This window comes from Triturus cristatus, chromosome 7 (assembly GCF_964204655.1).
Source record: "Triturus cristatus chromosome 7, aTriCri1.1, whole genome shotgun sequence".
Lineage (NCBI taxonomy): Eukaryota > Metazoa > Chordata > Amphibia > Caudata > Salamandridae > Triturus > Triturus cristatus.
The window spans coordinates 354,915,563-354,942,346 of NC_140590.1; the positions used below are offsets into that span (position 1 = coordinate 354,915,563).

At 45.0% G+C, this 26,784-nt stretch overlaps 1 protein-coding gene across 2 annotated transcripts in view; it reads left to right on the forward strand.

Annotated features, from left to right (window-relative positions):
* Positions 1 to 26,784, forward strand: part of LOC146809654 (uncharacterized) — a 974,089-nt gene that overhangs the window by 936,763 nt on the left and 10,542 nt on the right. For both annotated transcript variants that reach the window (XM_085616509.1, XM_085616510.1), the window contains one exon: positions 19,392 to 19,526. In XM_085616509.1, the coding sequence (XP_085472635.1) occupies positions 19,392 to 19,526 (135 nt within the window). The remainder of the gene's footprint in view (positions 1 to 19,391; positions 19,527 to 26,784) is intronic.

Consider the following 26,784-nt stretch of genomic DNA (forward strand, 5'->3'; position numbering starts at 1 on the left):
TGAAGTACTCACCCTAGTTAAAAGGTTTTGGCAAACAAGTGAGTCTTTAGTAAGTCTGGGCAGTGAACTTCGCTCTGCTCGCTGAGATTGCAGAGTTTTTCACACTCGCAGAGTTTTTTTCCTCGCTCGCATTCGTCAACATCAAGTTGGCAAGCGCGAGCATGGAAAATCAACCTCCCGACGAGATTTCTCAATGCGATTGGTCAGATTTCTCATTGCGAGTGGTCGCGTATGCTCGCGCGACTCACTTTGAGAAACCGTCCATTAACATTGAGAAAGCTGCTGCTCGAGTAAAAATCTACTCGGCGGCAGAAAGAAAGCAGCACCTGCTTGCACTGTGCATGGCGCCATTCGCAATGATTGCACAATGTGGGCAAGCACCTGGCACTGAAAATCACCACCAAACGGCATTTATCTAATGCACTCCGCCTCTTGCGGAACTCCGCGAACTCTGCCTAGGCTTAGTCTTAAGCTACTTCCTAAAGATGGAAATGATTGTTTGGGCTTCGTAGGAGAAGCGGCAGGGTATTCCAAGCCTTTGTGGTAACAACTGCTACTGAACAACCACCTACTCTGTTTTTTTATTTTTATTTTGGGGTTTTTACCAGGAAAGCATATTTCAATCTCAACACACACAATAGGTGATAGTAAAAGAACAAGTTAGACCTGCATTTTAGATTGTCTTATGTCAAAGACATAGGCCTTTAAAGTAATATCTTTAAAAAACCGGCAACCAGAGGGACTTATGCAGGAAGTTTGAAATGGCTGGACATCTACTTAGACCCAGTATCATGTGAGCTGCTGCATTGTGTATTTTCTTTGTACAAGATATTTTGGTAGACGTAATAGTAAAAAATTGCAGTAATCAGTTCTGGACAAAATTAGAGTTTGTATCAAATCTTTCGTCGATGCAGGTTGTTGAAAAGTGATAATTTTTCTAATGATGTTCAGTAGATGAAAACAGGTAGTGGAGAAGGATTTAATGTGCTCCACAACAGACAGGTTTGAGTCGATAATGCCTGATGAAATGGGTGACATCCAGTTGGAAACCTCATAAAGAGAATGTGTGAGGGTCCAAGCCACCACATTTGCATTTCTGTTTAGCCTTACAATCAGCTGGGTAACATCAGCAAATTTATAAGAAGAAGTGCCAAAGAAATCAATGAGGTGGGCATGAGAGCTGCATAGTAATTAAAGAGGGTACGACGCAATACAGAGCGTTGTGGTAACCTGGTAGAAATTGACTTGGCTGTGGATCAGTCTGGCTTCAGGCAAAGGTTCAGCATTGAGACAGCCCTCCTGGAGGTCTCCGAACTGGTCGACAACACAGCACCATCGATGCTGGTGGTAGGGCAGTCCTGGTACAGCTAGACCTGTCTGCAGCATTCAATAAGGTCCCGAATGCCAGGATGCTTGACCGACTTCAGGAGATTGGCATCAGAGACAAGGCTTGGAAGTGGTTGAGGATAGGAAGCAAGAGGTTTGGCTACCTCCCTTCTCCTTGGGCAGCCAAAATGTCTCAGTCAGGGTCCCACAGGGGTCAGTTTTACGCCCTACGTTATTTAATATTTATATGACTCCCTTCGCTGAATTGGTTGAGTAATTTTGGGCCAAAATAATCTCCTATGCGGATGACATCCATAATTTTTTCACATGTGAAAAAGGAGTGCCGGTTGAACAAGATATAAAACTATGACTCTCGCCCATTTTCAGTTAGATGAGCTTCTTCCAACTGAAGTGTAATACCGGTAACATGGAGGTGCTTTGTATAGGGCACAATTTGACCTCAAGTTGGAAGTGCACTGGCTAGAGGGCGCACCTTCACCCAATAGGCATTTGGAAACAGCCAACAACCTGGGTGTGTAATTTGATAATATATTGTCCTTCCATAATCAAATTAATTCTGTGGTTGTCAAATGTTTTGGCATACTACGCATGCTCAAGAAATTCCTACATTTTTTGTTGGTCCTAATATGGATCACAGTTGTCTTGGCATTGGTCATGTCCAGGCTGTACTATGCCAATGCCCTATAAGGTGGTCTCCCGCAATATCTATTGAGGAGCTTCAAACTGTACATAATTCTGCTGCCAGGTTCGTCCGCAGTTTACTTGGAAGAGAGTACATTTGTCCTCATCTTCGGAATTTGCAGTCACTTCCTGTGCACAAGCGGATTCTTTTTAAGACCTCTCTCCTTATGCACCAAGCTCTTTTCCACTCTGGACCAGACTATCTGTCTTTGAGGATTTCTTTCTACAGCCCTTTGAGAAAGCTGCGTTCCTCCAGCAATCTCTTGACAATGGTTCCAAGAGTCTGCTTTGCAAGAGTTGGTGGGTGGTCTTTCTCTCTTTTGAGGCCAGTGGGCAGGAACAACTTTCCTTTAGAACTCAGGAGTATGGAGGATGAAAGACTGTTCAGGAAAATGTTTAAAACATGGCACTTTGTCCTGTAGACAGCTGTTTCATTCCGTTCCTCAAAGTTACAGTTCCATTAGTGCCAGGACATTCTCTTGAGTAGCTGCATGCTTAATAAATCCCACTTAACATAACATCTATAGTTAGCTAGAGCAACAGGGGAAGATTTAGGGGGATTTGGCACAGGGCAGCACAGGAGGTCCGTTTGCTGTGCTGCCCTACGTCAAAGTGAAATGTAAGGAATTCACTGTATTTATCTACTACAATGCATTCCTATCCTTTTCCCCTGTGAGGAGCCATTTCGCTGCCTAGCGCCAACAGAGGCACCCTTGCACCACTGTGCAAGGGTGCCTGTGTTGTCGGCAGGATTGTTTTTGTGCAGGAAGGGGAGGCTTTCACTCTTTCTATGTGTGCTGAAGAATGTATCCTCAATAGAAAGAGGCAAAAATGGGGAGAAATAAAGTTAAGTCATAAGGTTTTGGGCCATTCCCAAGTTTACATGGTCATGTAAATCTGGGGAGGTGTCAAAACCCATGGCTGTTGCGTGAGAACACCCACAACAACCCCCACGGAAGGCCATTCTAGCGCAGAGTTAGGCAACACAGTGATTTGTGCTGACATGTTTTTCTCCATAGCTATGAGGTCATTCAAAGCCACACAAAGTGGCTTTGCATGGCCTCGTAAATATGATTTTGTGGATTGCCCAATCGGAGTGTCACAAAAAATTATGCTAAGGTGGTGCAAGGGGCTCATAAATATGCCTCACAGTTTGAGTCCTTCTCTGCAAGAAGGATGAGAACCATTTGTGGCCTTCGGCCGAAATCCCAACCGAAGTTAGCTGAGTTTAGCCATTGTAATAGGATACAATGTGAGATATTATTAAAGGCTGTGTGTGCGTTTGTGTTTGTGTGTGTGTAGCTGAGGTCAGTTGTTTCCATAATATGGAGTGAGATACTATCAAAGACTATGGGCCAGATGTACAATGGTTTTTGCATGCGCAAACGGGTTTGCGAACCCGTTTGCTCATGAATAAACCAATAGAAGTATGTACCATACCAAAATAGCGAGTCGCAATTCATTTGCGACTCACTATTTTGTAATTGCGAGTCACTATTAGGAAGGAGCGTTCCCTTCGTAGTAGCGAGCACAGCCCTATTTACAAATGCTTTGCGACCACAATTGTGGTCACAAAACACTCGTAAATTACCGCCCTCTTCAAGAGGGTGGTAATGGGGTCGCAAAAGCGAAAGGGTCCCCAGGGGGATCCTTCCCCTTTGCAAATGCAGGAGAAAATATTTTTTTAAGCACAGGTAGTGGTCCCAGGGACCACTGTCTGCCCTTAAAAATTGAACCGAAAACGTTTCATTTTTTTAAAAATGCATCACGTTTTCCTTTAAGGAAAACGGGCTGCTTTTAAAAAAACAAACTGCTTTATTTAAAAACAGTCCCAAACATGGTGGTCTGCTGAGCCCAGCAGGCCACCGTACCTGGGAGGGCCTGCCATTCCCAATGGGGTCACAAATTGCAAGAGGCTCATTAATATTCATGAGCCTCTCAATTTGATTCTTGAAGTCGGAGGTTAAACAGCGATCATCCTTCTTGACCTCAGCGCAGCCTTTGACACTGTCAACCACCAAATCCTGATCCATCGTCTCAGAAGTTTGAGGGTGACCAGAGTAGCCCTAACGTGGCTGCAATCTTTTTTGGAAGAGAGAGTCTTCCAGGTGTTCGAGGGTGATGTCACCTCAAAACCTCTGCCTCTCCTTTGCGGAATCCCTCAGGGGTCGACACTGAGCCCATTCCTTTTTAATGTCTATATGGCTCCACTTGCAGAGATCGTGCTCCCATTTGGGGTCCATATTGTAACTTATGCTTACAAAAACAAATTGGTCATAGCTCTAAACCACTTAGATAATGCCTCGACTGGCCTCTGTCCCTGCCTAGAAGAGGTAGTCAAATGGATGAATCAATCTTTGTTAAAAATAAACAGTGACAAGACTGAGTTGATGATTCTTGCCAATCCATCTCTCTTCAGGGAAGATGTCTTATGGCCAGCTTGCATGGGCCCTGTCCCGGTCTCTAAGAGCCAGATGAAGAGTCTGGGTATCTGGCTGGATCAAGAGCTCAGCATTCTGGCCGAGACACGGAAGGTTGCAGCGTCCTGCTATGGCATCCTCAGGATGCTCCATAAAGTGCTTCCACTTCTCCCCTTCCAGGCAAGAAAACATATGGTACAGGCACTTATTCTCTCCCATCTGGACTATGGGAATGCCCTTTACCTTGGAGCTCCAGCCTCAACCGTGGCAAAACTCCAAATGGTGCAGAACTGCGCTGCAAGAATCCTTGTGGGAACCCCGAACCGGCAATCTGCAAAGCACGCCCTGAGGCCCCTTCATTGGCTTCCCGTTTGGGAGACAGTCTATTTTAAGGCCGTGTGCATTACCCACAAGATGCTAACAGGGAATGGTCCCGCGATCAACCACTCCCTGGTCCAGCCTTATGTAGCGAATAGACGGCTCCGTTCAGACGATCTAGGCCTGGCTGTAGTTCCCATGATTAAAAGAGCTAGAAGTGGTGGCTGCCTATTCTCTTATAATTCCGCAAAGCTGTGGAATACTCTCCCTCTCAGCCTACGTAAGGAATCTAGCCAACTAGCCTTTCAGAAATCATTGAAGACCTAGCTTTTCCCCTAAGTGTGCCGCGATGCCCCTCTTAGTTACTGCCATAGCGTTGTGATGCCCACGGGTGGCTACGCGCTTAACAAATACTATTTAATTAATTCATTAATTCAGTCATTCATTCATTTGCGACCCCATTGGAAATCGCTAACAGTGTGTTACACACTGCTGTACATCCAAAATAGCGCCTCTCAAATTGCGAGTCGAAAAATACTTGCAATTTGCGAGGCGCTATTTTGGGCGTCGTATATCTGGCCCAAAATGTATGTGTGTGTATGTGTGTGTGTAGTGCATGTGTAGCACATTTGATAACAGGACTCTGTGTGTTGTGAGTCAGACTACTGGGTCCAGGAGGATAACATTTTGGATGCCCTGGTCAAGCAGGGTTTGACGATAGCATCCCCAGAAGTGAGGAGGATAGAAACAATTTAGAAATTCCATGGGGGCTTGGTTAGGAAAGGACCACTAATTAATTCTTCCTGATAACTGCCATTTTAGTTTATGCTGTTCATGGTGAGGAAGTTTCTAGGCCCGTTGGTCACTGATCACTGCTTAATGAAGGTTGATGAGAACCAGGCACAGAAAATGCTAATTTCATGGTACTCATGTTTTGGATACTCCTGCTTGGAATCATAGCATAACAAAAGGTGTATTTGTAAAGCACACGTTCACCCAAGGGCATCTTGGCGCTGAATAACAGATATTTATTGTTACCCAACTCAGTGGTACTCATTTTATCAACCTCATAAGGATGAAAGTCTGAGTGAACCTGCCTGGATTTTAACCTGTGATCAAGAGATTGAACACAGGCCCCTAAAGTGGACACATTAATCCACTATGCCACCAAACACATTGCTACATGTGGTGGAGACACCACTTTGCACAAAGGCAATGTCTGAGAGCAGCCTAAAAATAACATTTGAAAGAGAACCAACTAATGCCCATTCTGAAGCCTCAGGCATTTGATCAACATCCATTGCCTGGAAAATGTGCAGAAAAGTGGAATCCAACCCACTCCACTTAGTTCTAGTTCCATGTTTTTTGTGGCAAAGGTACTGAGTGCTACACAGAGTACTTGCAGGATAGCTGTGTTACTAGGGCTGATTTCCATCAACAGAAGCCTCAGTGTCTGCTGAAGGGCTGGGTTCTGACTAGATGCCTGGAAGCCTGTTTGCTTGCTGAGAGAGGGAATGAGTGTGCCTGTTCCTGCAGCAGGATAGGCTGTCCAGAGGAAAAAGCAATGCATGTTTAAGATATGAGAATAGTCAGAGAGAAGGAGCAACGATCAGCGAGTGAGCCAGGAGTGACCCCTGTGTGGAATGGGCTTCACTAGTCTCCTCATCGTGAACTGTGTCAAGCCTTCGACAAAAAGCGACCACTGAGTGAATTGGTAGTCTGACGATGCTGAAAGACTATTTCCACTGCTGCTGGAGCCAGAATGCTATGGTACACTAATGTACCTGGTTATAGTGGATTCTGCATCTGCCAAGACCATCTGTAAAGTCAAGATCAACCTGGAAGCCACACCTGCCAAACTGGAGTCCCTCAAGTCCCTGGCCTAAGAAGGCTGCAACTGCTGAGGATCAGAAGCTGCTGGAGGAAGCAGACACACCATAATTACCAAAGTATCCATGATCCCAGTGACATTGCTGCCACACCCCCAACAGCTCCAAAGTAGCTGCATGAGCAGGACCTCTGTACGTGTTTTATGTCTCCTACCTGCTAAACCACCACTGCTCAAATCAAGCAACCAAATGAACTGCAGAACATGTGTGAACAATAGAAAGATAGGTTGGCAGAATAGTTCCATGCTAATATTGAACTGCAAGAAAACTAAACTGCACTATTGGTGCATATATGACTTGGGAGTGGCTGCACCTGTCCTAAGCCAGCACCATGCCCCATATTAGTTCTGAGGGATCTCAAACATTGGTGAACTCCATTAGCAGAGGACAGGTACACCTAAAATCAAATAGAATTGTCACCCTGTATTGCATTCCCCTAACTGTACCATGTAGTATTGATTGACGCTGTTGGATGAAAGTACTTACTTTTACTAATAACATTGCACTGGACTGGACATCTTCTATTGTGCCTGGTGGATGATTGTGGAGTTTTGAACATTGCATCCCATCACTCTATCTCCCTGAGAAGCCTGTGAGTGTTCACTCTCATCCCCCTGAGAGTCAAGTTCAAAAGGATTTCACTTAGCTCAGTTTTCAGAGCCATATAGGATGGTGTCCAGAACACCAGGGGCAAACATCAATCACCACATTTGGAAATCACTATGCCTTGACTGCCCTGTGCCCCCCTCACCCCAAATGTGGTCGACAGTATTTCCTCTCAAATGTTCAAGATATGGCTACTGCTGCCATCATTATAGTCTCATCTTCTTCACATCAGCAGGATAAATCCTATCTTGTGGGTGAAAAGTAAGAGGTTTCAACAAACCATTCCAGCTTCCAGCATCTCCCATTTATTAATCTTTGCCTCCTGTAATTCATCCCTGTTCTATTGTCTGTGTGTGTGAGAGAAGGAAGGGGTTTAATCAGATCATCCTAGCTTCCAGCATCTTCCTCGGAAGTCAGGGTGAAATGGCTTGTATAGGTCGAAAGAGGTTTCAATCTGCACCCCTTTCTTCTTTGCCTATTTCCATTTTTCGATACCTGATTGGCGGGATTTAAGGTTTTTTCCTGTCTCCATTAAAAACTTTCAAAAGGATTATCCAGCAAACCATCTCCTGGGATCAGCTTATCTGACGGTAGGAACAGAACCTGTTTAATGGTGGATTGTGGTAGTGGCACTCTGCTCTTCCTGCTGAGTACTTTGCCTGGTATGTGTCAAATGCCTTTGTCCTCTGTGGTGCAAACCTTTACCAACTCTTTTTCCAGAGCAGCATGTTAAGGTTTGTGAGGGATGTTGACCTGACAGAATCTCTCTGCAGAAAGGAGAGTGGCTTTCTTCCTTACCTATATGGACCACCCTACTATCTGCAGAAACCAATCTATGTGCTATGGCATAAAACTAAATGTTGGGAGTGGACCTGTAGTATTTGATGAGGTGCCCTACAGTCTCCCATATCTCACAATTATTCATAAGCCTTGGGATGAATATGTGGCCTCTCAAAGTTTGGTGGGCCCCCCTGCACTGTGGGAGCAGCATGGGACTTTGTATGCCGCATATTATGTGCAACACAGTGTATGATATATTTAACAAATTGACCATTATCACTTACTAGCCCCTCTCTCAGTAAAGTGTATTTGGGAACCAGAGCTATCAGTTCATATTTTCACAACGTTATTAATGTATGCCAGCATAACACAGTTCTCTTATTCACTTAATGGTCACTGATTGGGTTGTTGGTTGACTGGAGTGGGAGTCCTGGTCAAGCACCAACCATAATCCTCGAAAGGGTGAGGCATGAGCCAACCCTAAATTAACCTGTGCTCTACCTTCTTGTAGCTTGGCACAGATCAGTCAGGCTTAACTTTGAGGCAATTTGTAAATTATTTGTGCAACACTTCAAACAGTACTAAAGTGACAACGCCACACAAAAAGGATCCCACACCAAGTTAGAAAAATAGAACTTTCTTTAATAGACAGGTAGTGCTACTTTACTAGGGACTTACAGGTAAATTAATTGTTCGAGTTGGGTATAAGCCAATCTTACCATGTTTAAAGCAAGATCACAAGCACTTTAGCTCTGGTTAGCAGTGGTAAAGTGCACAGAATCCTAAAGCCAGCGAAAACAAAGTAAGGAAAACAGAAGGTGTGAAGGACTGACAACCACCTACTCAGACGATGCCTCACCCCTCCATGGAACATATCCACTTTGAGATACAGCCCAACCCCAGAACAATGCTCTGCGAAACACTCACCTACAGCCCTCCTGGACCCTGCACCCTCTTCACCAACATCATTGCCGGCCACATTGCACCCCATGCCCTTGCCGCTATGGACTACATAGTACTAGGAGACTTGAACTTCCACCTGGACAACCACAGTGATCCCAACACCACCGCCCTCCTGCAGAACCTCACCAACATAGGACTGAAGCAACTTGTCTCCACCCCCACTCACACAGCAGGACACGCACTTGACCCCATCTTCGCCAGAGGAAACAACATTCTCTTCAGCCACACCACGGAACTGCTCTGGACAGACCCCCACTGCATCCATTTCTCCTTTAAGAAACCCAACTCACACAAGCACACATGCTGCCTCCCATACAGAAGCTGGAACAAAGTCTCTGAAGTACACCTCACCTCCACCCTCACCTGCACTCCACCCCCAACGAAGACAGACTCCAACACAGTGGCAAGCAAACTTCACATAGCTTTCCAGCTGCACCAACACTCTCTCCCCCTTCCAGAACACAACGAGACGGCACAACAAGAAAGCCAACTGGTTCACCACGGATATCCGAGGAGACATGGAGAAACAGCAAAACCCCTGAAGCACACTCCGCCTACAAAACAGTCATCACACCTTCTGCAGTTCAGGAGAAAGCTCAAGACATGGCTGTTTCCTAGAGCTTATTAGCTCTCTTTATTGTTCCACCTGCTTCATTTCCGTTCCCTCCGAGCCATCCGATAATGAATCATGTACTGTAGCGCCGAGATACCCGTTGGGTGACTGTTGCGCTTTATAAATACCGCATACAATACAATACAGCACACCACCAACTCATCAAATCAACAAAGAAAAACTTAATCCAAGACAGAATCCTCTCCAATGCCCACAACTCCAAAGAACTCTTCGTCATCATACAGGATCATGGGTGTCATCATACATACACCGATGACACCCAGCTCATCCTCTCCCTCACCAAGGAACCCAACATCACCAGGCACAACTTCCAAAAAGGGATGAAACCCATCGCAACCTGGATGAGCAACAGCTGCCTGAAGCTCAACTTGGAGAAAACAGAAGTCATTATCCTCGGCTCCACCCTCTCCGCATAGGAAAACACCTGGTTGTCCCCTGCCCTCGGAAACCCATCCACCGCAACGGACCATGCATGCAACCTCAGCATCATACTCGACTCTTCACTCACCATGAATGACCAGAACAACGCAGTATTCTCAGCATGCTTCAACACCCTCTGCATACTTCGCAAGACGTTCAAGTGGATCCCCCCCCCGACTCCAGGAAAACTGTCACCCATGCACTCATCACCAGCAGACTGGACTAGGGCAATGCCCTCTATGCCGGAATCAACAAAAAACTCCTCCGCAAACTCCAGAACGCTGCAGCCAGACTTATCCTCGACATTCCACTACACGACTACATCGCCCAACATCTGTGACCTACACTGGCACTCCGTCGAAGAAGAATTACCTTCAAGCTGCTCACACATGTCTACAAATTCCTCCACAACACTGGACCCCAATACCTCAATGACCAAATCTACTTCCACTCCCCCAAGAGAAACCTCCACTCAGCCGACCTCGCCCTAGCCACAGTCACTCGTTTCTACAGGACCAGAGCAGGTGGAAGATCCTTCTCCTACCTAGCAACCAAGACCTTGAACGAACTCCCCCTTCACCTCCGACGAAGCCCGACACTGCACCAATTCAGAAAGGGCTTCAAGACCTGGCTCTTTGAATGACCCCAACGGAGCTGCTCACACCCCCTATCAGTGTCTTGAGATCCTCACGGATGAGAAGTGCGCTCTACAAAACCCTGATTGATTGATTGATTGATTGATTGATTGATTGAAGGAAAAAGTTATGAGTAAAATCAAGCCAAGGATGCCAGGTCTGGCACAGGCCAGCATTACATAATTGTCTTATTTACTTAAGGGCCAAATGTGAACCTGCATTGTGTTTTTCTGGTCTTTTTTCCATTTTGTGGCCTTTTTCTCTTTTTATCCTAATTTCACATTCTCACCCTCCATTTTATTGAAACCCTCAACCTCTTCTTCCCAATTTCTTCAAAGGGGCCATACATTGTGCAGAAACATCTGTAAAGTGCAACTACGAAAGGTATTTCAGAATGTTCCTTTGTCGGATAAAGTCTACTTGTATTGCGAGACCTATTGTAACCTATTGCGACATAATTCCTTTGATGGCCCCTTTAAAGGCATGTTTCATTGCTTTTTACATACATAGTCTGAATTCCTGAAATTTTACCAGAGATGGGCTTGTAAAGATCATAAATGTGCCAGTGCAAGAGAGAGATCATCACTAACTCAAATTCCGGCACCATAAAGTTAAATGGCAAAGCAAATAGTGTAGTGTAGTTCCTACTTCCCTAATAGGCTCTGTGCATTGGAATAATATACCCTATAGATTTGGCACAGGACTGAGCTCAGTATGCCCCTATCGAGTATATTAAACTTAATTACTTTGTGCCAGCTACCACAGAGGCCACTAGAAACTCCTATTAAACAAGAAGGGAGTAGTTTCTGGCAACCCCATAAACATGACAACTTTGTTTTTCCCTTTAGAATAGGAACACTCTCAGAATCGTGGAAACAACAGATAACAGTTTCACTCGGCTAATCGTGCATGCTTAGTTTCTTCAGAGTTATACAGAAAGAATAGACGGGCGTTTCAATATAAAATTAATTGAACAGTCTTGTTTCTCGTGTAGGAGATATGAGCTGTTACACTCATAAGACAGTATGCGAGATATATTATGTACAGCGTAAGCAGTAGAAAGAAATAATACTGAGCTAGCATTATCTTTTAGTTAGGACGCATATATTTATATACATAAATAACATAAGCTAAAAATGCGAGTACTCATAAGGTACTTCTCTAACTAGTTCTACCCCAGTGTACCTAACCTAAGTGTAGTACAAGGTAATAAGTAGGTGATGTATTCTATAGTATGGTAGGCTATAGTATGGTAAGCTATAGTCTGGTATGCCAAGAGTCCCTCTAGGTTCTAGTCAGCTCCATACCTTGAGAAAGAGATAGATGGGAATCTGTGTCCGGGTCTCGAACTCTCACCCCGCGAAGGGAGTCAGATCACTGGAAGCTGGATTCTCTGCAAGCAGGGATGACAGCGTCTCTTATCAGTGCATCAGGCCGGGACACTGGCTCCTCTAAAGTCGAGGTCTCCTCCTACTTGCTTGGGCAAGGGAAGGTATATTTATGCCTGGTCAGTGCCGTGGAATGTTAGCATTTACGTAAATTCGGGCAGAGGAAGACGTCAGGAATGAACCCTTAAGCAATAGCTGTTCATGCATAATAAATAAGTTCTTGGAGAAATAAAAAATCCTGTGCTAGCGGAACTCCCAAGAGCTTAAGGGTCTGGTTTCTAAGAACTCGTTGTGATGTTGAGGTGGACGGATGTAGGTGACCATGCCTGTATTTGGATAGCATGGATAATGCCTAAATAAGGACTGGGATCTTATGCCTATATAAGGGCAATGCGAATTATGCATATATAATGACATGTTTCAGGAAAACCAATATACCGACACCTAAAGCAGAATACAACACCCACTCCACTTTCGAATGAACGATAATACTAAATGCTAAACATTGAATGCTAAACATTAAACTGAGTACCAAATGATGCAAAGAAAAAACATTTGTAAAAGCATACTAAAAGAAGTTTTGTTTTAAAAATAACTTTTGCTAAACATGTAATGCAAAGTTACTGTACATTTTAAAGTAGTTTTTCATTCTAAGCATATATCGGAAATAAATGCAATATGAATGAATAGAAATATATACATATGAGAAAATGGTTGACAATTATTCAAAAACCAAAGCCATTTCATAATATGGTACTAAATGAAATAGTGGTAAATATGGTCACAATGTGTCCCTTGAAGTATTCAAAGAAGTCCGTTCTATATGAATAGTTCTACTGTAAGCAGATTGAATTGTCATGTATTTTGAAATTTAGAAAAAAAAGTCAATTTAGTAAGAGTTCCAAGTTTTGTTCTGTTTTGAAAATATGAAGGCCAAATTCATAGCTTCCCGGGTACACTGTGAGCAGAATCAAAGTCAGTGTATGGGTCTGGTTTAAACATGAAATCATCTACTCCTGTAGACAAAAGATCGTCTACCGATGTTGGTGACAGTTGGATCACCTCGTTTAGAAGGTTGACTGCACCGAGATGTGAAGCATCACCTTCAGCATGGGATGCCGCAGCAATGTTCGCGTCTGTTGTTACCTGTGGCCTGTTGATCCATCCCGTACCTCAGCAGCATCAGGAAGCGTCTGTGAGATCTGAACGAATACCATCATCAGGATTGGTAGCCTCTGGGGACAACATTGAGCAAGGGCCGTTATCGGGTCCAGCAGAGTATTGATATCCGTTGGCATTATGAATGGGAGTGTTAGACAGACGTCTAGTACGAATTCTTCACCGCAAAGCAGGCAGCGTAGAACAGGTAAAATGCAATCTTGACAGATTGGTCTAAATGACAGAAACCATGTTGTATTAAGTTCCCGTAGATGAGGTATGCCCAAAAGTTGCACTATGCGCTAACGGCACTTCCGTTCTAGGAGAGCTTTCTCCAAGTTGCTGGGAGTGACGCCGGTGGATAGGCTTGCCAAAGTGTAGTAGTAGGAATAGAAACAGGATTCCTGCAATGAGTGCTAGAAGTAATGGCAGACCACCAAACACTGAATGCACGAAATTTGGAATGATTCCGAGAACTGCCTAAAAAGGTGTTAACAGTCCTGAACATATGGTCTTAAATACATGTACAATCCTGCTCGTATCAGACATGTTTAAGATTTGTCCCATCATTTCTACGAAATGTATAGGGCAGTTTGTACTTATTAGAGCCTGCATCTCAGCTGAAGTCCTTGCAATTTGTAGATCATAGGTTTCTTTGGTCGAGGTCAAAGGCACGGTCTGTTGCAAAAGCATGGCTTTCATTCTGCTTAAAGTATCAAAATGTATAAAAGAAACATTCAATGAAGACCATAGAGGCGACTCCCTGACTGTGTGTATTTGGGGGAACGATACTTGCATACACCAAGTAACCCTGGAGCTAACTGTTACCAGATATGGGATTCCTGGCAACATGCCACAGCAACTTTGATCATTAAACATGAGATAACTCCCGTTAGAAAATTGGCCAAACGTTGGATTAATCACAGCAGCTGGTGTACCCTGCAGGTGGCAGGACAAGTTTGCCATAGAACCATTACAAGTCCCGTGTAAAGAAATGTACTGACATATGAGTGATCCGCTTAGTACATATTCACAGCGTGTACTGTTGATAAACACTTCAGACATCTGTATTCGTAAGGTAAATCCCAGGATGTCTTAATGTATTCTTTACCCAACCTTTCATATTTGCCTGCCTGCTTTTGACAATAATGAAAATGAAAAGTAGTGACAGGCAGGGTTATCTTACCATGGATAAGCCATTATGTAGCTGGTTTTCTACTTGAAAGACAGAGTCCAGCACGGAGTGCTGCAGAAATCGCCACACCCACTTGTAAAGAAGGGCATCTGGGAGCTCCAGCCTTAAAAGCACTGGGGAGTGGTCAGACAATGTTCGGGCCATGTGGGTACAGGACATAATGGAAGAAAGTATGGTAGTAGAGGCAAACCAGTAATCGATCCTTGTGTGAATGTCATGTGCAGCTGAATAGTGAGAAAAATCCCTGCCCAAAGGTGACAGGTGACGCCAAACATCCCGTAACCCCTCAGCCTGAGCTATACCAGCGACTGCCTGCGCAGCGCTCGAAGGTGGCCTGGGGGGCCCAAGGTCATGTTGGCTGGCCTCCTAATCAGATCCCTTAGGGACATAACAGGCTTCCAACAACCTTGAGCCCAGCACCTGGACTGTACCATCTGTAAGTCCTGCCATCCCAAGTGGTGACACCATAGCTCTGGACCCTTGGAAGTGAGCCTGAAGGTGCTTCTGCAAAGCGGCGTTCTGATTTTCTTCGGAACCAGTGCAAAGCGACTCACTGCAGAACCTTTCCAGACAGCTGCCAGCCTCATCGGAATCAACGTCGAGCAGTGCAAAGCCCCACAAAGCAGCACCACACAGCTGCCAGTTCCTCAAAACTAATGCAAAGCAAAGACAAGCCCCTCAAAGCCTTGCTACAAAGCTCCCCGGGACTGACACAAAGTGACGCCAAGCCTGCAAAGCCTTGCCTTACAGCTCCTTGGAACTGATACCGGACAACACAAAGTCTCGTAAAGCAGAGCTGCACAGACCGTGCACCAGGATTTACGGTACTGTTTTCAGTGGTCTTAACTGGGTCCCTGTAGCTAGCCCGCACTCCATTGTGGTCGGCGTGAACTTAAGACTTCATCCTGGTCCTGCGCTTACAGATAACCATTGTTGGCTCTTTGTCCTTTTAGGCACAATTTTCACCTAAATCTTTCAAATATATTCTCTCCGGTTCTATTGATTGCATTTTTGTTGTTTTGGCCTTGTTCTATTTATTAAATTTAACTCTATTATTCTAAGATCTTTTTGTGTGGAGTTTTCACTGTCTTACTGTTTGAAGTGTTGGGCAAAACCATTACACATTGCCTCTAAGCTAAGCCTGACAGCTCTGTGCCAAGCTACCAAGTGGGTGAGCAAAGGTTAATTTGGCGTTTGCTGTGCCTTACCCTGACAAGGATTTTTATCACTGACTGACCAGGGTTTACACCCCAGTCAACCAACAACCCAATTTCATACACTGGTGTACAGTGGTGTGGATTTGACTTGTGTTTCCACAGTGCCACACAGTGATTTGGAGCACACTACCATTCCCTATCTAAAACCAAGTTCTTCTTGCTGGGCCTTTTTGATTTTTTATATTTCCCTGTCTGTTGTGCCTGAATCCACCTCTACAAACATGGAGTTTGAGCTGGCAAAAATAGAGTCCTACACTGTGGCCCAGCTCAAGGAGTTCTGTAAAGAAAGGGGGCTTCCAGCCAAGAGTACCACCAGGAAGGTGGAATTTCAAAAGGCACTGAGGGCCTGGGCGGAATCCACCAGCCGCTTGCTACAGCAACTGAAAGAGATATGAATATGGACAGGCAAGTATAATATTTGGATCTCAGTCTTGAGGCCCAGCAACCTGCTGAAGGGGATGACTTGACCCCTGATTTGGAGCTCCATGCCAGGGCAAGGAGCAGTGTATCTTCCCGCTTCCTGTCCGCATAGGATCTGGAGGGGAGAAGGAAGAAGAGATGGCCAAGCTCAGCTTGGAGGAGAAGAAGGCTGAAAGGGCCATGGAGAAAAATAAACAGTCCATGGAAGAAAATAAAATCTTGTTGGCTCATGAGCTGTGTCTTACAGAGCTGGACATCAAGGGCAGACAGGCAAAGTCGAATAGTAATGGTGGCATCATAACTGCCGTGTCTGAAGGAGACAAAAAGGTCTGCATCCCTAAGGATGTGGTACCCAGTTATGTGGTCGGAAATGACACATAGATGTTTTTCTGCCTACGAGATTGCCCTGAGGGTTCACACAATTCCAGGAGAGCACTGGGGGTGGTTTGTGAAAACACATGCCTACAGTGGGGGGGGGGACCGTTTTTACTTTAGAGGTTGGGGACCAAACCCGGTACACTCCATGAAAGCACTCTTGCTCGCTACATTTGGGCTGACCTCTGAGATATACCAACAGAGGTGCAGGGACAGCCAGAAGCAGCTCAACCAATCCTGAGTATATTGTTTGGACTACCTAAGCAAGACTGTGAGTGGTTGGGTGTGGGGCAGCAAAGGTGATAATTACTATGGATTATGCAATCTTATTTTCAGAGAGCACATGCTCAGTATTTGTTTTCCAAAGCTGTGCAAGCACCTATATGACAGCAAGCTGGGTAATTGCTAAGGAGACAGACCTCTGAATTAGTACCAAAGTGTCCAAGAAGGTACCTGGGAGTGACCCCAAGAAGGGTGGTTAAGGTTCCCCCCAGCAGAGTGAGGGGAAGGCTAAAGATGACCCAGACAAATCCCAGAGTAAGGTGGGAGGAAAGGGTTCTAATGCCCTATCTCAGAAAGGGGGGGTGGTTCTGGTGAGCAGTGGCCCTGGCACCCCATTTCCAACCTTACTGCTTTAGGTGCTCCCAGTTAGGACACAAGCAGGGGGACTCTGTCCATAGAAACCACCCATTGGTTGGACCTCTACACAGGGGGCTAATATGGCCTTAGGGTTAAGTAGTTCCCAAGTGGCAGGTCATAAACAATGCCATGATCTCCCTTAGTTGGGAGATAGGCTCAGAGGGTGATCTTGCGATCCCTGAGGGTGGGAGTTGTCACTTCCACCAGATGAAAGAGAATAGGATCCCTGTCACTGCTCTGAGGGACACTGGGGCAGGCCAGACCATGATAGTGGAAAGACTAGTTATCCCAGAGCAGTACACTGGCCATGTGTGTAGAGCCACTCGGGCCCATGGACAGGACTTTTTCTGCCCTATGGCGCTGGTATCCCTGGAGTGGGGTGTGGGAGTTGACCCTGATGAGGGTCACAGGTGATCCCCAGATGCCAATAGACTGCATACTGGGGAATGAGTTGACCCCTTTGTCAGGACAACTGAGAGGGGTGGCCACCCTGGGTACCCCGACAGATCAGTTTTCTGGGGGTACCACTCCCAAGTGGAGGATATGGACGCCCAGATGTAATGCCAGGGTGAGGGAGGATACACCTCGTCTCTGGTTTAGCCTCATGGTACAGACCCTGGACTGAGTGACCACTCTCAGTATACCACCACTAAACTGTAGGAGGGAGAGTGGAAGCAGTGTGCCTCACACCCGGAGCTGTTGCCTCTCACTCTGAGAAGCTATGAGGTCAGAGAACCCTCAGGAGCCCAAAGGAAACTCCTTGCCAACCCCAAGGCTGGAAGAGAAGCCTATACAATGCCCCTGCTTATAGCCTCCACCTGGCAATGGATGGCCATGTGCCTGGCTTCTGATACTGGCAGCTGTCCGTGGCCTCTGTTGGTTGCTGTCCTTATGGTCAAAGTTTCACTTGGGTTGGGGACAGAAGTCTGATCCAACAGTCCGAATGGGCCACATCACTTTGATGGACATGGTGGTACTGTCTGCCTACTGGGATGCATCTGTGAGCAAGTTAAGGTTAAGTGATTCACAGATGGGGTTCACAGATGAGGAGAAGGGTTGCCCATAGGTCAGTTTAGTTGCTTAGGAGAATATAGACCGAGGGATCCAACTGAGTTGAGGGAGGCATAGAATTGACAAGTGCCCCTGCATAACAGGACCGTGCACCAGGATTTAAGGTACTGTGTTCAGCTGTCCCAAGTTGGTCCCTGTAGCCAGCTCACGCTCCATTATAGCTGGTCTCAACTTGTGACTTAGGCCTGGTCCGGCGTGACCAGATAACCACAATTGGCGCTTTGTGCCTTTATGCGCTACTTTCACCCAAATCTTTAAAATTTAATAGCTCTGATTCTTCTGATTGGATGTTAGTCGTTTCGGTCTTATTTTATTTATTAAATTCTACTCTATTTTTGTAACCTGGTGTGGGATATTTTGAGTGGTGTTTTCACTGTCTTTCTGTTTGAAGTGTTGCACAAATACTTAACACATTGCTGCTAAATTAAGCCAGACTTTTCTGTGCCAAGCTAACGTGAGTTGAGCACAGGTTAACTTCATGTTTGCTTGTGTCTTATCCTGACAAGGATTAAGATTGCTGCTTTACCATTGTTCACACCCCAGTCAACCAACAACCAAATTTCTTACAATAGGGTTGCATAGATAGAAGGTAACTAGATATTTAGATAGGTAGTGTTGCAATGTTAAGTGGATGGGTAAGCAGAACGATTTGCTTAGATGAAGTGGCTTGCATAGATGGATATGGTTGCAACGATGTATAGAGAGGGTGGCAAAGACAAACAGATAGATTGAAAGACAGACAGACAGACAGGCAGGCAGACCGATTTGACACAGCAAACTAAAAGCTGAAGAGGGCTAGCTGAAAGCCCTTGTATGCGTATGGATATTATAGACATTTAATTTTAGTAATATCAAAAGGTCTTGGCTAATGCCAGGATTAGACATTTGGAAAATATAAAATCAAAATAATGTATAAAAGTTTTTTCTTCAATTTTGAAAACCTCAGGGACCAAAACCCATGGTTGCACCTTTGTTTAAACACACCAATCCATTCTCTGGGGGAAATTAAACAGCAATCAAGAAGTAACATGTAAAAAAACTCAACTAATTTAGAAATACAATTTTTAAAACTGTGGCAAGTCTGGTATTTAATGTTCTGTATTCCAGCCCTATTGGTTCTTCAAAGTGACTGAAATCTCTGGATAAGTCTATCCTGATCAGATTATGACAAATAAAACTGTTAATCAGTTTTACTATCGATTTTGCCTGTCTATTAACAATGTTTTGTTTTTTAGATATCAAGATCATTTATATCAGCGCCTCTGCTGGCGCTCTATTCCTGGTAGTCATTGTTATTCTGGCATTGGTCATTTTTTGGTGTAGTCGAACATCTAAACAGCCAAGCAGTGCAGCTGTTTCACATCCTGGAGGTAAGCAACAGGAAGCATTGGACCTGCATTAGTCTGTAATTAGCTGAGCTGGTGGTAGTACACACTCTGGGTAGAATCACTGGCATGTTGACAATACAGCAGAACAATCTACTTGTTATTCTGAGAAGTTGTTTTTTGGGGACTATACTTAGTAGTTGCACATAACATGTGGAAATTTGTAGATCCTGACTAGACTTAATAGTCAAAAAAGGAAATATAACAAGAGGCAGAGACCCAGCCCTTGAGTTTTGAGTTCCTCTCCTCCTGGCCTTGGGATCCAGGCACGGCCTACAGGCCACTTCCCTACGGCCATTATATCTGTGGGGTGCCGGTGTTCTATTTCTTGGTCAGCTACACTATTATTTATCTCAGTTGATTTAGCAGTCAGTTCAATTTCAGAATTCAATCTCACGTTGCGAATATATATGCTAATTGAAATTCAAAAACAAATTACAATGATAATCTCATAGGAAAACATGTTTCATGATTTAAAATTGCTTCTTCAGGGCCAAACTATGGTTTAATTTATATTCTAAAACATATTCATGAGTTTAACAAAAAATATAAATAAAGATGTATTAAAATAAACCAATTGTATGGAAAGAAGTGAAAAGAAAGGCTTATTTATACTTTTTACAATTTTAGAAATTGATACTTCTTTCATTGTTTTCTCATTTATCACATTTTGATTGTTAACAGTACAGGAAGTACATGAACAAGTGTATAAATCAAATGCAGCTGAATCAAAGTATGGTGTCATGTAGATTGCCTGGGGCCATCCCTGGTAGAATGAGGCTAATTCTGCTCTGCCCTGCCCTGTACATGTTCCCATTACAGAACCACTGCTGGGGTGAGCAGCCACGGGTGAGACAACACAGAAAATGGTTTAGATGTTACCTCTCACCCTGGGTAATAGCTTTGTGGGAGAAGGGGGAGAAGGGCGTGTCATAATCCGCAGGCAAACCCTTATTCTCTCATGCCCCAGGTAGAGGGAGAAAGATATATTCCAGCAGGCACTTTCAAGAGCTCTGCAGCAGAATTCAATTTAAAGCACCAGTACTCGAATGAGATGCTTTTTATCGAAGACTGCACTGATTGTTCAGTGGTCAGACCGCATTGCTGATTGTGACAGATTAAAAATAAATTTTTAGTTCAATGATGGCACTGCTTCCGCAGCAAAGGGGCAGAGGCACAAGTGGCAGTCAAGACCTCTCCAAGGCCCTGCTTCACTCCCAAGAAGGAAGAATATTTAGCTCTCTTTCCTTTGGCTGACTTGACCCAGCGTGGGCCAGGCCACCACTGAACTTCATGCATTCCTCCCCCGGTTCAGTCATTCACTCATGTGGGGTGCTCTGGCTGGTCTGCCATTAGCATGGCGAGATTTAGGATTTGAAATCGCATACGAAAATAAATCGGAGCTCCCGAGTTGCTTTAAGTCAGGAAAGTCTTATTTTCAGGTAAGTGTTGTTTTTCATTAAATTCTGAAGCTTCTATTTTCCCCATCATAAATACAGGACTACAAACATTAGAATGCAAAGGAAAAATATCAATAGGCAAGTTACTCACGCCAGACATGAAATAGCTTAAAACAAGTCAGTCTTTGCTTATTGGTCCATGTGATTTGACTTTTTATGTTATAAATGTTGGAATCTCAATTCCAGAATGCAAATGAAAGCAACAATGGACAAGCTAATCGCACCCTACATGACACAATTTAGGATTCCTCTGTATCTGCTTAAGTGTGAAACTGCACTTATTTGAAACAAAAATGGAAAATGCCATGTTTAATTGATATTTCTATAGTGCATAACAATTCTAGATGAGGATTAATGAAGTTCTGTACACGGTAGACAGGCAGATTTTCGACCTATCTCACAGAAAGTAACAGAAAAAAAGAGAAGGGCAGGCACCTATGGCTGCAGAAGTCTTAAAAAAATCTTTTGTCCTAACACATAGTATTTTTATTCTCGGATTAAGCACTGCCCAATTGCATTGCCCGCGGAAACCAAAACACAGATGCAAAGTGTCTGGCTTAACCCATGCAGATAGGATCTGCACATGTATATCCTGCATCTGATCTTTGAGGTGGGCCTTTCTTCCATGACACCCAACACACTGTCCAGGATGGGCATTTGCACTGCAGTCTGATGATGTTGCCCTGAGCACTGAGCTAAGCAGGAACAGCACATACCACACATAGTCCTGGCCCCTTGATATACCCCCATAAAAAAATTGTTGTGAAGAGATTTTCATTTTCGATTTGTGTTTTCGTATCATTAGAGAACTAATTTAGCTTGGGTAGACATTGCCATTCTGGACCGAATTTTATGGGACGACATTTTTAAAAATGGCGGATGTGTTGCAGTGATGATGTGATATCTCAGGAACCATGAGACCTAGGTTTGGGGGGGTCAAATACAGACAGAAAATAACTCCTCAGAGCAACCTTTCCACCATTCTCCAAAATGGTGGCTCTATAATGATGTGTTTTAGCCATCATATTGGTAATATATTGCTTTGGTTTAAGGTTTTCCATTGATTCAAATTCTTAAACATGAGCAAAGCAGGTGGTAGCAGAGGAACTTTACCTTCTGACAGAGTGTTGCTAACTACACAATCTGAGGACTCTTCCAACAAAGAAATATGTGTCATATACCAAACTAATCTAAAAGAAAAGCTAACATCAAGTGCGGCTGGACAGAAGAGAGTTTGAGATGCTACAAAAATACAGCAAGACCAAGTTCACAAAAGATTGACACTGTGTGTGAAGAGGATCAAATATTTTATCATTCTAACAAGTGCTACAAGTCATATATAATGAAAAGAGCCTGGAAAGAAATAGTCAAAAAGTTGCATAAACCAGTGAATCACAACAAGAATTTGAGTCTTCTATAGAAAGCGAAGACCACCAAACCCAATCCCCATCCACTTAGAAGATCGATGGCTACCCCTCGTCCACATACAACAACTGATCAGAAAGCAGAGGATCTTCAATGTGTTATGAGTGATTTAGCCAGAACAAGGGCAAAAGGGATTGACGAAAGAACAAAGTACAGATTGTGTGAGTCTCAAAGGGCAAACACGTTTATATCTGCAGCTAGTTTCTTCTAAAATGAAGTTTTCAGCTGAGTAGCTGATCTAAACAGCAAGGTGAATGGATTTGCAACAAATTTGTATGCCCATACGAGCTGCATGCATGCATACATTCGAGAATATGAATGTACAATGAGCTCCAGCAGCAACGTAGCTGCCAGCCTTCAGTTAAGTTTGCACTCTTTGAAAAAGCAAATTAAGTTTTAGATCCACAGTTGAGTGCTGGCAACGGGTTCACACTCAGTAAGATCATAGAAATAATGGTAAAAATTGATGAAACTTTATTGAGCCATAATAATGAAATTAAAATGTTTCTGGTGAGAATGTACAATGACAGAATTTGTTTTTGTCAGTCTAACAAAAAGAATGCCCGGTTACTTACCGGTAAAGTTCATTACTCCAAGTCTCCGACTTCCCTGTCACAGTCCTAACATCTATGAGCATCAGCTCCTCCCGCAGCCTTAATCAAGCAAAATCAAAAACACTTACACCTCCTATCCCTTCCCTCTAGGCCACACCCACATCCTGTGGGATATAAACCTCTGACCTCACATCCAGGAATCTTATAAATCAAAGCCAAAGAAGCAGAACAGTGGGAGTGAAGGATGGGAACCAGGACTGTGACGGGGAGGTCGGAGACTTGGAGTAATTAACTTTACCAGTAAGTAACCGGGCATTAGCTGCTTGTCCGACCTCCTCGTCACAGTCCTTACATCTATGAGAGCATACCCAAGCAACGTCTGGCTTCATACAATACTGGTGTGGAAAACAGAAAATGAACACAAATGCCCCAGAGGCACCCAGAAGTAATGGTGAACAGAAGACGGTACAGCATCACCAAAACATGCAGAAACCTCACCGGCCACCAACAATCGGTAAAGCGACAGGAAGATGTGTGGTAAACACCAAGTGGAGGCCCGCAGATCCTGTCCAGCCAAACCAAAAGTAACAACCAGTGAACCCACAGCACGAAAAGATGAGCATGAGACATAGACACCTAAAGGCATGGCATGCATCCAAACAGTGCAGAAGACCGTCATCCACAGGATGAGGGTCAGAACAAAAAACAAGCAACATCATCTCCACCAAACACAGGAAAATGGAAGGCACTGAAAGAAACTAAGGTACTAGCTCTAGAACCACCCCATCCAAACAGGGTGAGAACAAAGGTTCCCAACACAACAAGGAGGCCAACACACATATGTAGCATTAAAGCGCACGTACACCCCGAAGGGCATACTGGTGCAGAAGAACAGACGGGTATTTACATCCAACTCAACAGTACTCATTCCAATGACCCACCAGAAAACACCATAATGGAGAGAAACTAAAGAAAAACCTCCACCAAAAGCTCAAAGGTGCCAACTGCAAGGCCAGCAATCCCCCAATGGCACATCCCAACAAGAAGACTGGGACCACATCACAGGGATCCAGGAAAACAGCCCCATAAGAGATCTTCCACCAATGGCATCATGCTACACAGCCCAGAATTCTGGAACGCCCAACAACCTCCCACTGTGCACAAAACTGGCAAACTGCCAAGCCCAAACAAAACCATCTTGAAGAAAGTCCAAGAATACAATCATGTACACAGGAAAAGCCAACCAACGGTTCCCAGAACACCATCTCTGAAAAGAAACCCAACCTTCGGCAGAAGATTACTGCATAGCCAGTGACCAGGATTACAGAATACAGAGAGCAACCTCAGGAGAACAAACCAAAAACACCAGAGTCAGCCACCCAACAGCCAGCCTGCCAAGGGTAACCAGGCAAGACCCCCCAAAGACAGATTGAGAAATCACAGCGGACACGGACACAGGGGAAACCTCCAACATGGCAACACCGCCAACTACAACAACAGAGGGAACCAAGGCCGCCTGCCACAGCCTGGAGCCACTAGAACCACAGAAGCTTCATCCCTGATAAACAAAAGCAATGCAGTTGCTGGAAGGGCACACAGAACCGCCCCCCACCCCCCCAGAGAAAGGACAGTGCATCCATTGCCCAAACCCTGCTCAACAGATACAGTGCAAAAATGGGCCCACAAAGTGACCCCTGAGCCATGAACAGATCCACTTCAGGAACCCCAAACAATTGCACCAGGACCCCAAACACATCCGATCCCAATGCCAACTCTACCGGGATGGAAAATCCAGCTCAAACATTGGTGCACAGCCAGAAACAGAACCGCACTCACAGACAGACACCGGACAGTCCACTGGCAAAACTGTCACACAAAAATATTCAAAGAAACCACTCAGGCACTCCCTCAAAGACACAAAGCATCCCACCACATTGACATCCACCCTCAATCAAACTTTCTGTAGCAACCCCACCAAAAGAAAGTGAACCAGTGCCAACAGCACACCCTAGAGTCACCAGGTGGAAGACCCCCGAGCCACCTGGATGGACTGGACCACACACAGCAGGTACACAAATGTAGAGCCATTAACCAGATTCCCCACATCCAACCTAAGAAAGGGAACACCAAGATCCACTGTGCATGTAACAAGCCCACCAAAATGGCCAATACCTGTGCGAGCACTCCAGGAGAAACAGAAGATAAAAGGGCAATAGCCAAAATGGACCACCGCATGGCAGCTCCAAAACAAGAAAAACCAATGCTGGGGACTTGCGCCTCTGAACCATACCCAGGCACGAGTCCACTAGGGGAGAGATATACAGGGGCACAGCCAATGCGCAGACCCCCTTACACCTCCCCAGCCAGAGATGCACTAGCAGACCACCACCAAGCACGCTACCCCGCTGGAGAACAGAGGTACATGGGCCTGGCTACATGGAGGCCCATACCAACAACACAGGACAGGAGCTGGTCCTGCTAAAGCAGAGACTCTGACACAAGGTAAATCCGAAATTAAATAAGGGCGCAACAAATCATCGGGACTCTCACAAAGGCCCATTTTTCACCTGCTCCCTGTAACAAACGATATTAGGAAGCCAACCACACCAGGGCCCCGTCAAGCAGCATGACACCTGGGACTGAAGGCACTGCATACCAGGCACTAACATGATCTGAGAGGCCAAACCAGCCTCATCAACTTTGACCACCGCAGGCAATAGCCTCACAAAAGCCTGAAGCCAGGAATCTCGGGAAGGCATGGCTCAGCCAAATCCTGCCACACACACCCTCAGAACAAACTGGACAGATTAATGTAAAGGGATAGATATCAAAGAATTCCACGAATCCGCACCCAGGGTGTCTGGCAATGCCAAAACATGCTGCAAGAAACTTTAGAAGCTCAGAACCGTGTATAACTGTTCCCTCACCACCTTCTTAGAAGCACTTTCAACAATCAGAGGCCCAGGAGAATACAACCACAGAGTTCTAAGAACCACAGAAACCAAGGAAAGAAACGCAGTTGAAAGGCAGCACCAAGGAAATATGCACGTCCGCAAAAGAATGGATAGCCGAGGGAACAGGAACCACCCCCTAAACAACATACTGTCATCACTCCACAACTGTCACCAGAAGTACCAAACTAATCCCAGCAATAGACACTCCAACGGAGGTTAGCGCTGCCCAAACACTGCACGAGCCACCAGACAGAAACAACACCACATTGCAGACTCGCGCCCCTGAAGTACTGCCACACGTTCTCGAGCCCCTGACCAAAATCAAGCCTCCACAGAGACTTCACGCCAAGTTTAGAAAGGACGACTTCAGAACACCTCGCCTCCACTGGTGTTACTTGAACCCTTGCATTAGGGAGGACTGCAAATCCAAACAGCCTTGGAAAAGCCTTTAAGCTATTGCTGCTGGCTCCCTGCACAAGGCTTCCAAAGAAGACCAAGGAGAGGCTCGAACTGTTCCAACCAATGCCAGTGCAGCCTTTACCCTTCCCCAATCAGAACGTGCAAGCAGACACAGCCGTACATGGCGTGGTCAAAGCACTGAGGAATGCGGCCCTTGATAAGCAGAGCTCTAACGCAAGGAACACCAACAGAGAACTGGTCCCGCTAAAGCAGGGACTCCAACACCCTGCCAATCACAGTCCCACAACAAGCCGCTAAAGCAGACCAGTATATACCTACCTGCATATCCCAGAGACATGCAAAACCATGAACCTGCCTGATGACATACTGCTTAAAGAACAACAGGATTTCTGGATGTGGGGTCAGAGATTTTATATCCCACAGATGTGGC